Consider the following 16,471-nt stretch of genomic DNA (forward strand, 5'->3'; position numbering starts at 1 on the left):
GTTTGAAACCTCCTTTCCTATTCTAGCGAATTCGAACTGCACTTATCATGGCTGTCACTGAGGGACTTCCGGGTCATTTCACTCCGTTAGGAAGATTCCTAAGCTAAATGGACTATTCGACTTCAGCCTATAGAGGCTTCTCAATTATTAAATTTCCCCTCCTCGACTCCTCAGTCCTCCGGTAGTGACCCGGAAATTAATTTCAGCGCGCCATGTTGAAGGACATCTCATTTCTCTAAATGCACATCGAGGGCCGAGCATCGAGCAGGCTCTCTGGAGGAGCTATGATCGAGGATACACTGATGCATTTCCAGGAACGGTGGAGGCTTGACGCACGGCCGGACTTATCTTAGCCAATGACAGCTCTGCATGCATCCCCTGGATATTATTGTAGTAACTGCTTTCATTGCGACGCAATGTTTACAGTAGAGGTTTCTCAATACTCTAAATCCCCCTCCTCGACTCCTCGACTCCTCGGTCCTCCGGTTGTGACCCGGAAATGGATTTCAGCGCGCCATGTTGAAGGACATCTCATTTATCTAAATGCACATCGAGGACCGAGCATCAAGGAGGCTCTCTGGAGGAGCTCTAACCGAGGAGACACTGATGGGTCCTCGACAGATGCATTTCCCGGGAACGGTGGAGGCGTTACGCACGGCCGGACTTATCTCAGCCAATGACAGCTCTGCATGCATCCCCTGGATATTATTTTAATAACTGCTTGAACGGCGATGCGATGTTTACAGTGAACAGCTGTGAGGTCCGTGCAGAAAGCAGAGCAGTGTGTATAATATATATCACTCAGTATAATAGGCCTACATTACTTTCTGTATTTGTATGCTTTAGTTTAGTAGATATCTACAAACAAAGAGTCGATATTTTTTTAAGACCATTTAGTGCTTCACATACTAAAATACACAACGGCTGTAGCCTGATTATGCTTTAGGAGCGTGTGTGTTGTACAGTGTGTAGGTGTGTGTTGTACAGTGCGTAGATGCAGCGGACAGACGGGTCTCAGTTGGTTTGGTGTCCTATGCTTACTTTTAATACTTGTAAATACAACTTTTGGCCCGTAATTTCAATTCCCCAGTTCAGCGACCAGAGAGAGGGGAGGGGGTATATACAGTCTCTGATTGTGTTACGTTATTATGAGAGTGCTCTCATACTTGTTTGATTCTGAAATTGTATATATATTTGTATATAAATATATGTGTGTGTATATGTCCGCATCTGTAGCCCAGAGGTTGCGCTAGACTTTTTCGCTGCCCGTCGGACGTGGCAGGGGGACGGATCGGGTAGTGACAGACAGCTGTCACTACCCGATCCGTCCCCCTGCCCGATCGGTACTGCGCATGTGCGAGATGGTCCGCCATATTGGACAACTCCGGGCAGCAACCCAAGAAGGACACTTGACACAGTGGCTTTTAGCAAAGCTGAAAAATAAAACGAGAGAGATGAGTTATTGTTATTACAACGTGACTTCACTATTATTTAACAACTCTTTTTATTGGGTTCTTTTATTTTATTTTTTTATTTTATGTGTCACATTACAAATATTACACACCAGAAAACACAGAAATATCCATGAAATAAACGTACAGTATAGGCTATAAACAATTAAAGGAATAATTGGAAAGGCATTACAAATGTTATTTAAAGTTTTAAATAATAAAACAATCCCACCACAGGTATCTACAGGAGAAGAGGGAATTCTCTCCACAAAATGTGAATGCCCACGTGGAGAATGGAAATGCAGTCATGCGGCTGCATTAGCCATCTTTGCCATCCACAATTTCAGCTGCACTGACACCCCCTGTCAGTGGAAGAAGCCAAAGGCAGCTAAACGTACGCATTCAGTGGAGGAGCTATTTCCTCCAACCAATAACTCATTCAACCCGCTGACAAGAGAGCCCACCTCCGAAGATCGTGACTGGCTGAGGGACAGACTCTGGGGCAGGTTCTCAGGAATTTCTTGGCTTCTCTCCCCCGAGCCAGAAGAGGAACACTACAGCTTGGAAACACTTACTGTTCCTGAAATTATCAAATATGTTAGGCATCAGGGATGTGAGGCAATTGTGGCAAGCATGGCATTGTCTGAGGAGCAACAGAGGGCAATTCAGGTGGCTACCACTGGTCAGCGAACCAACCCAAACTGGCATTTGTTCAGGAAAGGAAGGTTGACTGCCAGCAACGTTGGAGCTGTCCTGAGGTCAAAGCGTGTGACTGCTTCCCTTATTGCCAGGGTGCTAGGGCAACAACAGGCCCTTGATGGTGTTTTGTCTGTACAGTGGGGGACTATGAATGAATGTGAGGGCGTTAGGGCATTCACCACTGCAACCCAGATGCAGGTCCATGAGTCAGGTGTGTGGCTCTCCCAATCAGGATTGTTGGGGGCTTCTCCAGATGGTCTGGAGGTAAAGTGTCCCTACGGAGCCAGGGAAATTACAATTAGTGAAGCATTGCAAATCAAGGGCTTCTGTGTCAGTAAGGAAGGAGTAACATTCAGCCTGCGTGAGGAGCATCCTTACTGGCACCAAGTGCAAGGTCAGCTTCACCTCACTGCAAGAAAGAAGAAGAAATTAAGAAATTGTGAATCGTTTTTAATTTACATTTACTCGCCTTTGCAATGTTGTGGTTGTTAGAGTGTTAGGTTTCCTGTCAGCTCGTCTGTTGGGAAGATATAAAACATTAGTTTCATGGAAGTCACACCGTCACATATAAGAGCATTAAGACATACAGTACATAGGCTAAAACAAAACATCTAAAGATATAACCTTGCACTTTGTCTCGTGAACATTTTCACTATTTTGACATTTTTATAGATCAAAATTGAACTAAAGAAATAAATGGTAGATTAATCCATATTGAAAATAGGTGTCAGCTGCTACACTAATTATAATAGTTATATTTCTTAATTAAGATAAGATATTACTGTATTGATCCCAATTTGGGAAATGTTTGTGTTGCAGCAGCATAACAAGAAAAAATATATATAAGTTATTATATATACAAAAGTATGTGAGGGATGGAATATTAAATTGAATATAAATGTAAAATGTACATGTGATGTTACATCTAAGAGAAGCTATGGAGCAGAGAGTTCTCTGCCAGCCAGAGGTGATTTGTTATTAGTTCAATATGTCAAACTGATCTCCCTGACTACAATCTTTAGTTACATGGTGAAACGTTATGCTGCTTGTACTAATTAGACTTATCATAAGCCACACAGGTTTTAATAGGATGTATTCATTATCTTTACTTATGTTGCGGTCTTTTCAGCAGCGCCATCTCTAAAACGGCGATACAGTCACTACCCATCATTTACTATTCACCGTGACATTGACACAAATGTAACGTCAGCTTACCTCATGGCACGAATCCAGACTCTCCTTTGGAAAACATTGGCCGGGAAACGATAGAACGAGCACGTTTCATGCGAAGACCTGTGGCTGCAACCCGAAGCAAAGCAACAAACGTAGCTAACTGGTAGCGCTAGCTTTAGCTAACGTTAGCCAACGAAACGAACTGCCGAGTCAAATTGGAAAACACTGGTAATTAATTGTTCTATAATTTGTAAAACTACGGTGTTAAAAATGACAATTTCAAAAATACAGATTCTAATGGTCAGATATAGATATACAGATACTAACGCTACTACAGATACTAAAGATAGGCAGGTACTTGCTTTCAAGCAGAACACAGGGGGAAACAAATTTAGCGGGAGGGTTACGTGTTCGGCGTAATGACGTACAACGGCCTCGACAAATTCTGTAGTCCTATTCAGCCACTCGGTAACAACCATCGTTTTTCAGACACGTAAACTCTTCAAAAATCCAGGCCGTTTTACGTCATTACACCGAACACATAAAACACTCCCGCTAAGATTGTTTGCCCTGTTCTGCTTGAAAGCAAGTACCTTCCTCCTGCAAACTGTTCAAACAAACACTTCAACTTGTACCATTTACAATCTGTATGTTTGAATATGGATCTTAAGTTGGCGTGACGTTGAAGCAGCGACCCTGCTGTAGTTCCTTTATAGCATAACGTTAGCATTTTGCTTCTTGCGACTAGATTTATGCTTAGAAATGATGAAAGTAGGATAGACATGTGGAGATTATCCGGCTGAACAAAACGTGATCCGTCTCTTAAATGTGTGTCAACCACAGACCTTATTTCGAGCTATTTTCCAAAATCCTATGGAGAAATTGCATTGGTTTTTGACGAAGGAACCTGAAGGAGTTTACATCCGGGTTTTAGGACGCGTCACTGCGGTTCTCTATATGTTGCTGATCTTAGCTATGTCTTAGTGGAGGAAAACAATTGTGACATCACTTACGCGACTCTGGGATTTGTAGTCTTTCCAGTTGCGTATTTTTCATAGTCTTATATTTCAACAGTTTTACGACAAACTGTGACTTTTTTGACAAACATCATATGTGTAATTCATGGCACAATTCAAACGGGATCGAAAGATACGTTTTCTCTCTCCATTGACTTCAATACATTATTTTTCCGAAATAAGGTCCCATGGACCGGAAGTAGACCCAATCCCAAATCACTCCCTAGACCCTACCCCTACACACTCCCCCTCCGTCTGCGCGTTCCAAACCAACGAGTGTGGAGGGGGAGTGGGCTATCAAGCCCTCAAGTAGCGAGTCTGCAGCGGTGCTGACTTGAGACCTGAGGTTACCTAACTGTAACCCAGCTTCTATGAGTATTGGCGCAGCCCTCTAAGGCTATCGCTATTGGGTTTACCCTTCTGCGCCCCCGCGCAGTACTGAAAACACTTGTAGTCCACGCCCACCCGCTAGGTGGGCCCCACCCTCGGGCCACCTTCCGGTATAAATAGGGAGGTTGCCCGGTGATCTGCTCCCATACAATATAACTTTTCTTCAGCTATTCGTAGAGCCAGTGGGGCCCGGCGCTTAGAGGGCTGCGCCATTACTCATAGAAGCTGGGTTACAGTTAGGTAACCTCAGTTCTATTTCGTATATGGCTTCGCCCTCTAAGGCTATCGCTATTGGGTTAAGGGCGAAGCATGATGTAGTCTGCGCCCCACTGGGTCCGTCCAGCACTAGAAGCACAGACACACCTGCTCAATAACACATCCTTGCCTGTTGTGCCATGCGTAATGGCGCATCACCGTCCCTGGAACATAGCAAACATACCCGTTTTCCTGGCGGGGTGAAGGCTGGGGACAATACATACCGACCGCTGTGAGAAGTAGAGACGAAGGTCCCACCTTATCCTGCGATCATAGAGGGGGAACAGCCGCTCTCTCCGCGCCAGCCAGGTAGGAGAGCGCTCAGCGGGATCCCTGACGTTACTCACTCTAATCAGACACTTCGTACGAAGTGTATTAGAGGAAGGGGAACATCCCTCTCCTACGAGGGGAAAAGGCCGCTCTCTGTGTGCCGAGAGGCAGGAGAGAGGCGCTCAGCTGGCTCCCTGACGTTACTCACTCTGACAGGACACCCAGTACCGGGTGCGTCATAGAGGAAAGGGAAACATCCCTCAAATAAAATTGAATAAATGAACAGGGGGAAGACCAAGATGCAGCCATGCAAATATCTTCCACTGACATTCCTCCGCTCAACGCCGTGGAGGAGGAAATTCCTCTGGTTGAGTGCGCTTTGATATTCTCCGGGGGCTCCACCCCAGATGAGACATACGTCTGTGAGACCGCCTCACACAGCCAGTGTGACAGCCGTTGTGTAGACAGAGGTTGCCCGATAGAGCGCTCTCTGTAATGCACAAACAGGTGCTGAGAACGGCGCACTGCCGCTGTGCGTGCCACATAGCAGGCCAACGCGTGCACCGGGCAGAGGAGATGAGATGTGGCTTCTTCCTCCGATTTATGAGGAGGCGGAAAAAACCCATCCAGGGTGATCACTCTTGATCTAAAAGAGCTAGTGATGACCTTTGGCATAAAGGCTGGGTTAGGACGTAACACAGCCAAACTGCCATCCCCCTGGATCCGGAGGCATGACGGTGCCACAGAGAGAGCGGATAAATCACTCACCCTTTTCGCCGATGTTAGAGCTAAAAGCAGTACTACTTGCTGATAACATGTTGAGGGGAACCTCCTCTAAAGGTTCAAATGGGGCTTTGCATAGTGCTCGTAACACCAAAGCCAAATCCCACTGAGGCGCCAGTGCACGTGACACCGGTCTGAGTCTTCGTACTCCTTGCAGAAACCGTTTCGTCAGGGGGTGACTGAACAACGTCCCTGTTCCGAAACCCACATGACAAGATGATATGGCAGCTGCATACACCTTGATTGTGCTGAACGCCAAATTCCTGTCCAACAACAGCTGGAGGAATGACAGCACGTGAGGCAGGGGGCACCTAATGGGGTCCAGGCTTCTCCCTACACACCAACGCTGGAACGCTGCCCACTTGGCTGTGTAGGACGCTCTGGTAGACGCGGCCCTGGCTCCCTGAATGGTGCGTACAACATCTTGAGAGAGACCCCAGCTCTCAAAGTGTTCCCGCTCAGGGGCCATGCCCATAAGGGCTGGCCTATCACTGGGTGACTGCAGATCGCTCCCTCCACCTGTGAGAGAGCGTCCCCCCGCCACGGAATCTCCCACGGCCTGCCTGACAGCGTACGCTGTAGGCATGGAAACCAGGAAGCTCCCGTGCGTTCCGGGGCTATCAGGATCACTGACAGCCGCTCTTCCTGCACTCGGTCCAGGAACCGAGGAATCAGCGGGACTGGTGGGAAGGCGTACAGCAGTCCCCTGGGCCATGGCCGATGTGCGAACGCGTCCACCCCCAGGGGTGGGTGGTCCCGTGCTGACAGGGAGAACCAGAGCTCGCATTGCACGTTGCCGCGTGCGGCGAACAGATCCACCTCCGCTTTCCCGAACCGGCCCCAAACCTGGGCAATCAGTTCGGGATGGAGGCTCCAGTCCCCCTGGCGAGGACCTCCTCTGGACATGAGGTCTGCCCCTTTATTCAGCTCTCCAGGCACATACAGTGCTCTGATGGAGAGCACGTGTGCTCGCGCCCAGATCAACAGCCGTCTGGCTGTGTTCAGGAGCTGCACTGAGCGTACACCCCCCTGGCGATTGATGTAGGCCACCGCGGCTTTGTTGTCTGTGCGAATCAACACATGCTGATTCTGCAGCAACGGGGCAAAATGCTGAATTACTCTCCGTACGGAGATCAATTCCAGCATATTTATGTGGAAAGACATGTGAGCCGGCCACTGTCCTCCCACTGCCTGCGACATGCACGTTCCTCCCCACCCTGAGAGAGATGCGTCTGTGAACACCGAGATGTGTGACGTAACTCTGCCCAGGGGAACCCCCTCTGATAGGACGTGAAGACTTTTCCAGTATGTTAAGTCTGAACCCACGGACAGAGGGATGACCACCATGCGCATCTTCTGTCGTATGGGGTCGATGCGGAGGCTGATGAACCACCTCTGCAGTCTCCTCATGTGTAGGAGACCCAGGGACATCACCATGTGATCTGCTGCCATCATGCCGAGCAGCCGCATCACGGAGAGTGACGTCACCACGCTGCGTGGTATGACACGTTGAAGGAGAGCTGTCAGCGTTTCCACTCTCTGCCGTGAGAGTCGTGCTCTCATGCGGGCTGAGTTCAATTCCACCCCCAGGTAAACAATACTCTGGGCTGGAACAGGACAGCTCTTTTTCCATTTGATCATGAAACCCAGCTTTGACAGATGCGATATGAGTTGTACCGTCTGTAAAGCCGCTTCCTCCCTGGAGCGAGCCAGCAGCAGCAGGTCGTCCAGGTAAAATAGTACTCTCATTCCTCCTCTGTGTAGCGGCTGCAGCGCCGTCTCTACACACTTTGAAAAAGTACGAGGAGCCAGGGAATAGCCGAACGGCAGACGGTTGTACTGGTACGCTATTCCCTGGAACGAAAACCTCAGGAATTTCCTGTGTTTCAGAATGATGGGCACATGGAAGTAAGCATCCTTCAGGTCTATAGAGGTGAACCAATCTCCCTGGTGAACACACCTTTTTGACCGTCAGCATGTGAAAAGGTATTTTCATTATTGCCTCGTTGAAAACTGACAGGTCGAGGATGGGTCTCATTCCCCCTGTCTTTTTCGGGATAAGAAAATAGCGGGAGTAATACCCCTGATTTTCTTCCTCCTGGGGAACCCTGGAAATAGCCTCTTTCAACAGGAGTTCCCGTAGCTCTGCTTGGAGCGCAAGACACTGTTCTCTGGATGTTAGGCATGTCACCTGTATCCCGTTGAACTGTGGGGGGGTGGAGGCGAACTACAGGGTGTACCCTCTGCTGATCAGCCTGTGCATCCATCCGTCCATCAAATACAGTGTTGTGGTTGTCATGACGACGAGCCACTCCAAAGCCCTCGCCGCCGCTGCCCGTGAGGCAACCCAAGGTGGGCCTAGAGCGAAAGGACTGTGCGGAGGCCTCCACATGCTGCGTATCACTCCGCCTCGCATCATGAGACGTGTACACGCTCAGAGGATGGATGGAGGTGTGTGCAGTAATATCCACATGAGGCGTTAACACTGCTCTCATGGGCTTATTATGACCGTGTATAGGTGGCGTATCTCGGACAGAAGAATGCCGCGAGGTCTGTGGTTTAATAACCGAAGAGTCATAACCATCAGAAATCTGTCGCGAACCATGCCGCCTACTAATCATCAGATTGGAGGCAGTTGGTGTAATTGTGCTCCGCAGCTTATTAATCGATAGATTAAATAGCGCAGGCTTTTGTACTGAACCCGGCTGGCTATTAACCGACAGGTCATAGGCAGCTCCCAGGGTGGGGGATATGTGACACACATTTGTAACTGAAGACTCAGACCACATGTTAGGAAATAAACAACCTTTATTTCGATTACACTCCCCCCCCCAGACCGTCAAGGTCGGCTTTGTTTTTTCGGCGGCTCTCGTGGAGTAGACGCCGAACGGAAGTACCTCACTCCCTTCTTACCCCCCCTCTGTGGTGGGGGCCCGTCGGTGCGGGACGGTGCCTTGGAGGTGCGGGTCGGTGCCCCAGCTGCCGCTGACGGACGATTCTGACGCCTCGGATGCTGTTGCTGCTGGTGTCTGTCCGTCTGCCGCTGTGGCCGGGTTGGCTGCTGCTGCTGCCGCTGGCGTCGCTGCTGCTTCACCGCTGGCTCCAGCCAGCCGACGTGCTGGCGGATGTCCTCCGCCTGCTCCGAAGCCGCCTTCATGGAATCAACGATGGCCAGGAACTGGGGCCCGAACAGCCCGTCCGAGCTGATCGGAGCGTCCAGTAAGACCTTCCTGGCTGGCTCTGTGACCGCTGCCTGCTGTAACCTAAGGTGACACTGGATCTGTGTCATCCATGCCGTAATCCTCGCCTGGGACACCGCCACGGCTGCGCACAGCGTGAGCGCCGTGCTGGCCGCCTTAGCGATCTCCTCCGACTCCTCTGGAGCCACGGTGGTGGATCGCTCGACCAACGTCACCACCGAGTTGGTCAGCAGAGTGATGTTGTTTGCCGCTGCTGACGCCTGGAACGCACACTGGTGCGCCCGGTCAGCCTGGCGGGCGACATACTGGTCCTTGGGGTCGGCCAACATAGGGCGCCGTCCGGCGACCAAGTTGGCCTGTCTTACCCCGAAAAATGCCGTTAAGCTCGGTTCCAGAGCGGGGGTGGTTGGGAAAACCTCATCTGTGAAACCCTCCACCTTGGTGAATGGGACAAGGGAGGCCACCGGAGCCCTCAAGCTCCTCGGGTTCGCCGCTGCACCTTCCTGATACCGCCTAATGGCGGGGAAGCGCGGCCAGATCGGATCACTCCTGCCCGTCTGCACCCGGGAAAACACGCCCGCCATGTCTTCCAGAGCCACCCTCTCCCGTATTCGTGGAACGGGGAGACCTCTACATGCTGCTGCCTTGCCGATGATTTCCGGCAGCTCCAGCATAATGCCTCCCAATGCCGGTAGCGCCGTGGCCACGGAGAAGGGGACCACCGTCCGGGGAAGAGGGGGAAGGGGAGAGCCGCATGGCGAGCCCTGGATGGAGGCGGGGATGGAGGCGGGGAAGGAGTCGTCCGACTCCTGCCCCCCACTCGCCTCCATAAACAGGCTGTCCTGGATGGGCACCTGCCCACCCCAGACGTCTTCCTCACCCGCAGCAGCTAGGGCGTCCGCCCTTTGCTTCCTGTCGGATGAAGGAAGACGCACACAGTGAGGACATGCGACCTGCTGGCTGAGAGCCGCGTGCTCTGGCCCCAGACAGGCTGCGCATATCGGATGCAAATCATAGCTCATAATGTAGCCTGTATTGCACGAAGGGCACATACGGACACACTCTTTATTGCTCATGCTGTTGCTTTCTCGTGCTTCAGTAAACTGCTGGTTGCTGAAGAAAAGAGGGAGCAGATCACCGGGCAACCTCCCTATTTATACCGGAAGGTGGCCCGAGGGTGGGGCCCACCTAGCGGGTGGGCGTGGACTACAAGTGTTTTCAGTACTGCGCGGGGGCGCAGAAGGGTAAACCCAATAGCGATAGCCTTAGAGGGCGAAGCCATATACGAAATAGAACGGTCTCTACCGTCTCTACCTGACCGGAGTCAACGCTGTGTATGTCCGTCAGGAAACACGCTGTTTACAAGTAGTTCCAGCAAACATCCACTGATAAATTGCGGTGTTAACAACCTCATGATAACCTCATATGTTTTTAACTTAGGATCAAACCTGTGTTTAGTCTAGATAGAAAAAGGTAAATGTGTGCATTTTATTATAAAGTTGTGTATATTTACAGACTGTTGCAAAAACTAAGAAGCTTATAAACATCAGGTTTAAAACTAAAAGAGTTTTACAAAAAAGTAACACAATTAAAGATGTTTGGATAATATTTGGCCATTTTACAAAAACAAAAGACTGGCTCTAACAATATCAGTCGTAAAATGAATATATTAGCAGTTATAAAACGGACAAGTCAAATCAAGCAATCTGATTGGTTCTTAGTCGTGATATATCAATCAATCAATCAATCAATGTTTATTTATATAGCCCAATATCACAAATGTTACATTTGTCTCAGTGGTCTTCACAGTGTGTACAGAATATCAGTATGACAATACGACACCCTCTGTCCTTAGACCCTCTGTCCTTAGACCCTCACATCGTACAAGGAAAAACTTCCGAAGAAAACCCACAGTTTAAAGGGAAAAATGGGAGAAACCTCAGGGAGAGCAACAGAGGAGGGATCCCTCTCCCAGGACGGACAGACGTGCAATAGATGCCGTGTGTAAATTGAAAAGATATATTGATATAGATATACTGAGCGTATACCACGGGTAGAATTGTAAGTTACTTTTCACAACAAGTCAGTATCCCTCCGCATCTGAGAAAAACAGTATACCGTTGTGCTGAAAAGCAAACTGCCTTCGCGTCGGGCCGAACCACGCACCTTAGCTGTGATATAATGAGCATATACCACAGCCTGTCGTGAGCTATTGCTTAAATATAAAACCTTTGACAATATAAACCGCTTTGAAAAAACCCATTCGCCCTCATTTCTAAAGTAAAATGTTTATTTAAATCCAGTTAAGTGATGACATTCTTTCTCTTTTCAGTACGCCCACTACTGATGACCTTGTCTTTGAAGACTTTGCTCGCCTGGGGCTGACGGGGACGAAGGATGAGAGCGACCCCTTCTGTTAGCTCCTCCCTCCCCAGCAGCTACTTCTCAGAGTCTCCAGGTCACAGGTGCTCGACCCCAGAACACAGGACAAAGGACTTGTGAGGGCAGCCTCCTGAAGTTTTCCACATTTGTATTGTACCATTTATTCGGTATGGGCTACTTCTAGATGTGTTTTCTTGTTAAAGGTATAAAGTCGTACTGGTTGCATTTTAGTGTTCAAAAGCAGGATTTAACCAAGTGAAGCTAATTTGTTTGAAGTACTGCTGCGTGACTATTTTTTAACCTGCTGATATCAGTATTGTCCAAGCTGCTGTAATTCAGGATTCATTCATAGGACGAAGAAATAAAAGTGGTATTTTTCTATACAGACGATAGGGTAGCTGTTGTCTTCAGGGGAACCTCCAACTTGTACTGCTTCCTGTTGATTATTCTTTCAAATGAAATAAATAAATCATTTTTATATCTGGAGCAGACCAAGCTAGAGGGTAGAGTTAAATACACAGAAATGATTTTATTTTTATAGTTATTTTTTGTATTTTTAGTAATCGATTCAAGCGTGAGATCAGCTCTTTAGTGCAAAGTAAAAAAAACACGCTATTGCTCATATAGTTAATGTTTTACTGGGTCAAAAATTGTGAACTAAAGTATGTAAAAGTGACATTGTTTCTACATTACCTCAAACATGTCTTAGGCATTTCATTTCAGCCAATATAGTATACAACTAAAGTAATATCTGTGATGAGCTAATATTGGCCTGCCTCGTTAGAATTTGGGCTCTTTTTATCACATACAAAATGCTAGCTCGATTGTGCATTGATTATTCTGTCTATACTGTATCATCATCTGACATGCAAGTAGACCAGATAGACAATCGATATCTAAACAGGCTTCTGTGTCTTTGTATCTATGGAGATGATTTTGGATTCACACTTGTTTTCCCACGGTGGAGATGTAAATGTCAAGCTTTTGTATGTCAATGTACATGTAAGCTACCATGGCTTTTATTATTATAATAATCAATTTGTAAAACAACTAAAATGCTACCTGTTAAATAAGATGTCACCGTATAGTAAAAAAACATATGACAAGGTTCTTTATTGGGAGTTGTTTTTTTACTCAATAAAATGAAACAAAATGTACAAATAATCAAGTGGAAGTGTCAAATGAAGGGTGAAAAACATGGCTTTTGAAATGCCAGAGTTCAGTGAGTTGTGGACAGATGCATGGCGTCATAGAGTGACGTTGTCAGCGTTAATGAGGACAGTTTGGCAAATGTTACTGAGGGGTTGAAGACAAAAGAGACTTGTTAAAAGATTTGGGCAAAAAAACGTCCTGGTCACTGTATGCTGCACTTGAATTGTGCTCCTTTTTATTTAGCCTGACTTTAATGAGAGAGACACATCTTGGTCAGGGAATTTTGTTTTTTCTTTGTTGCCTTCACTTCATATTTTTGAAATGTTGAGACTGTAATGGCCATCCAGGTCCACATCAAGGTCTTTGTGTATTATTTTGTCACTGATAATATGGGTCTAATAACATATAACAGATTGTTTTGGTAGAGAATCTTTCACTCTGCTTTTCCTCTGAGATTAATCTCAGCATGAAGTGAATGGGTGATAGTGTGCTGTGTCCATGTGATACATGGGTGTACTATGGGGCTAATATTGGTGTTGCATGGGTTTAATAACAGATATTTCACAGATCGTGTCAGTCGAGGGTTTGTACCTCTGCTTTTGAGATTTATCTTGGTATAATGTGTATGGGTGGTAGATCATAACAAGTGCTGATTATGGCAAAACATTTGGTATCAAAACATCGCCACCGAACAAAAGAATATACCCAGAAATGCAACATCTGTCTTGAATTTCTTGTGATTCCCTCTCTTGTCTCATGTTGGCTGCTGCTGTTGTTGCTGTAGTTGTTGCTGTAGTTGTTGCTGTTGCTGCTGCTGCTCCAGCATGACTTCACAGGTACGTCCCAGTTCTCCAAGTTTCACCTTGGCGTACTCGGCTCTGTTCAGCGCCATCTGACAGTCCTTCCTTGCTGAGTAAGTAGAACCTTCGTGAGGCTGACCAGTAGCCACCTGGGGGGGGGGGGGGGGGGGGGAGGAGAGTCACTGCTTCATTCTTTGACTTATAAGACGCAGATGCAGTACTGAACAACACTGTTATCATTGTCGATTGGAATCCTACTATAAGATGAGATGAGCTTAAATAGTACTAAGCTATTTTCCCTTTTAATAATTGTGACGGAGCGGGTCACAGAGTGACTGACTCCGCCACTGACAGCCGACACACACACACACCACACACACACCAAACATTTCCTGCTCTCTTCCGTCAAATGAACCATGCAATTTCTTATTTATTTTACGTTTGTTAATTATGGGGAATAATTATGTTAAGAGGTGGTTAACCTGTTTTATGTTTGGGTCGGATTTGTATGTTGAAATGTGGTTTTGAGCTAATTGTGTCACCTGTTGACGGTAAGCCTGTGGGAGGAGCTATGGGCTCATAAGGGATGGGGTTTGGCCCTGGAGGGATCACTCGGAAGAATGTTGCAGTGAAGGCAACAGCTGGGACATGTTTGGGAGTTTGTTGCAGAGAAGGCAACAACAGAACATGTTTACTCTGAATGAGTGATGGACGGCCTGTTTTGGTCTTTTATTTTGTTTGTTTAAGGTGTGCTGTTTCGTTATTTTTTTGTTGCTGTTAAGAATAAAGTTTTTTGGAGCGTAACCCAACCGACTAGGCCAGTGTTTGTGAACGGACAAATAGAGCCCCGTCACAATGATAAAATAAAAACACATTTCAATAGAAAGAAAGGCAACAAAAATAACTTGAAATGTAATTGGAAAACAGAGCACCCCTTTTATTATTGCCACTTTAAAGTTACAGTTTTACCTAAGAAGGCGTTCAACACTGTTCACACTAATAAGCAAGGATATATTCAACATTAAATACACAACATGTCTTAACTAACTAGATCAATACAAAACTATTTGCTTTTTTAAGATTACATTTTTGTTCTTTTTGCCTTTATTTGACAGAGGGAGTCTGTCCTGGGACATTGTGCTACCAAGGCACTTACAGAACTGTATTCAAAACTAATAACTGTTTTGTCAACAGTTTTTGAAACACAACTTGTACTATGGGGCGATATTTTGAAATGTCTGCAGGGTTATAAAGCACAAATGAAAAGTACTGTTACCTGTGTGAGGTAGCGGATCTGGCCGCTCAGTTCGCTCTCCACCCGGTTGATGGAGCTCTGGAACTGGACCAGCTGTCTGTCCAGGTGACTGGCGTTGTGTTTGTCCTTGGAGAGTTCCAGAACTATATTACCTGCAGGGGAAGCATACAACAACACACCACATTAGTGGCCCTTTAGGGGCAGCAGAAAAAGCACTAAACAAAAAATCTGACAGATGAACCCATAAAGTTAATGTGGTAAACATGTTAGCAAACAGTTGTTCTGAAGACACTTCCAGCAGACATGTCGGGTCATGTCCACCTGAGGAATGTCACACTTATGTTCACTCTTCTTTTAGCTCGAGTTTAGTCTCCACCATCTACCGAGAAGAACATCTATCTTTTTAGCTGCTAAATGCTCCACTATGTTCACCAGCTATCTATAACAACAAAAAATACCATTTCAACACATTTTACTTTACACATTCATTCCATTGATAATAACAAATATTGATGAGTTTAAGACATATGTTAGTTCTCATGGTCATTTTCAGACTAATCTTTTAGGGGCCAAATTGCAGCAATTTGATGATGATGTTGCCCCAGATGTACTTGTGTTGGGCATCTACAGGGGCCCTCTCCAGGACACACACTACTCCATGGTAATGCAGGGCCTGTCATCGTCCATATTGTACTTTGTTTTTTATTCATATTGTCTAGCAATATAAAGGTAATGAACAAGGATTCCCCAAAGGTGGAAAACATATTCCATGGGCTGACAACGCATCTCAAGTATGCAGTGGTTTAGAATAGATTAGTAAGTACATTAACTCAAGTACACATTTGAGGGACTTGTACTTTACTTGAGTATTTCCATTTTCTGCTACTTTGTACCCCCCACTGCAATTCAGAGGTAAATGGTAAACTCCACAACATGTATTTAATACCTTTAGTTACTTTACAGATGTGGATGAATGATGTGAAATATAATCAAGTGTTAAATCAGACTTTAGTTCCACCTGGAGTAAATCCACCAGCTACCCTGCAGTCTACAAAGTCATTCAAACTAGCTGCACCTTTACCAGCTTTGAGAACACTTTCATGATCAATCATTATAAAACATATCATATATATTATTCTGAAATTGACCAATCTGCACAATGACTACTTTTACTTTTGGTACTTTAAATATACTTTGATGCTAATACTTTTGTACTTTTACATGAGTCACATTTTGAATGCAGGACTTTTACTTGTTCCAGAGTATTCCTACACTCTGGTACTTCTACTTAGAGTTAGGTACAAGATCTGAGTACTTCTTCTACCTCCCCAGCTATACATGATGCATTCTTTCTGTTGAAGTTAGGGAAACACTTCCTCACCAGCACACTGCAGGGTCGTCGCTATCTCCTTCTCCACCTCCTCCAGAGCTCTGAGCCGCTCGTTCGCCATGAGCAGACGGGAAACAACCAGCAGCTCTCAGAGAACACCTTCTACTCCCACACAGTCAAACTTCACCCTGTGGACAGGAGTCAATCTAAAACTGCTCGACTGACTGAAACCTGAGCACAAGCGACTAAAGCGGCACATCAACAAAGAATGCGACGCCACTCAGTCGCACAGTTGTGACGTCCGTTTATCACAGA

At 46.5% G+C, this 16,471-nt stretch overlaps 2 protein-coding genes across 2 annotated transcripts in view; one reads left to right on the forward strand and one right to left on the reverse strand.

The window, feature by feature from the left end:
• arrb2b (arrestin, beta 2b) overlaps nucleotides 1–12,783 on the forward strand; it is a 36,150-nt gene extending 23,367 nt beyond the window's left edge. Inside the window, exon 14 of the mRNA XM_034105879.1 lies at nucleotides 11,570–12,783. Coding sequence (XP_033961770.1) covers nucleotides 11,570–11,657 — 88 coding nt within the window. The 3' untranslated portion in view covers nucleotides 11,658–12,783. The remainder of the gene's footprint in view (nucleotides 1–11,569) is intronic.
• Nucleotides 12,705–16,420, reverse strand: med11 (mediator complex subunit 11). The gene is made up of 3 exons (XM_034105880.2): nucleotides 16,208–16,420; nucleotides 14,848–14,978; nucleotides 12,705–13,720 (listed from the first exon to the last, which is right to left on the reverse strand). The coding sequence occupies exons 1-3, from the start codon at nucleotides 16,275–16,277 to the stop codon at nucleotides 13,526–13,528; spliced, it is 396 nt and encodes a 131-aa protein (XP_033961771.1). The 5' UTR covers nucleotides 16,278–16,420; the 3' UTR covers nucleotides 12,705–13,525.
• Between the last annotated feature and the right edge of the window lie 51 nt (nucleotides 16,421–16,471).

This window comes from Pseudochaenichthys georgianus, chromosome 18 (genome assembly GCF_902827115.2).
Source record: "Pseudochaenichthys georgianus chromosome 18, fPseGeo1.2, whole genome shotgun sequence".
NCBI classification, from domain to species: Eukaryota; Metazoa; Chordata; class Actinopteri; order Perciformes; family Channichthyidae; genus Pseudochaenichthys; species Pseudochaenichthys georgianus.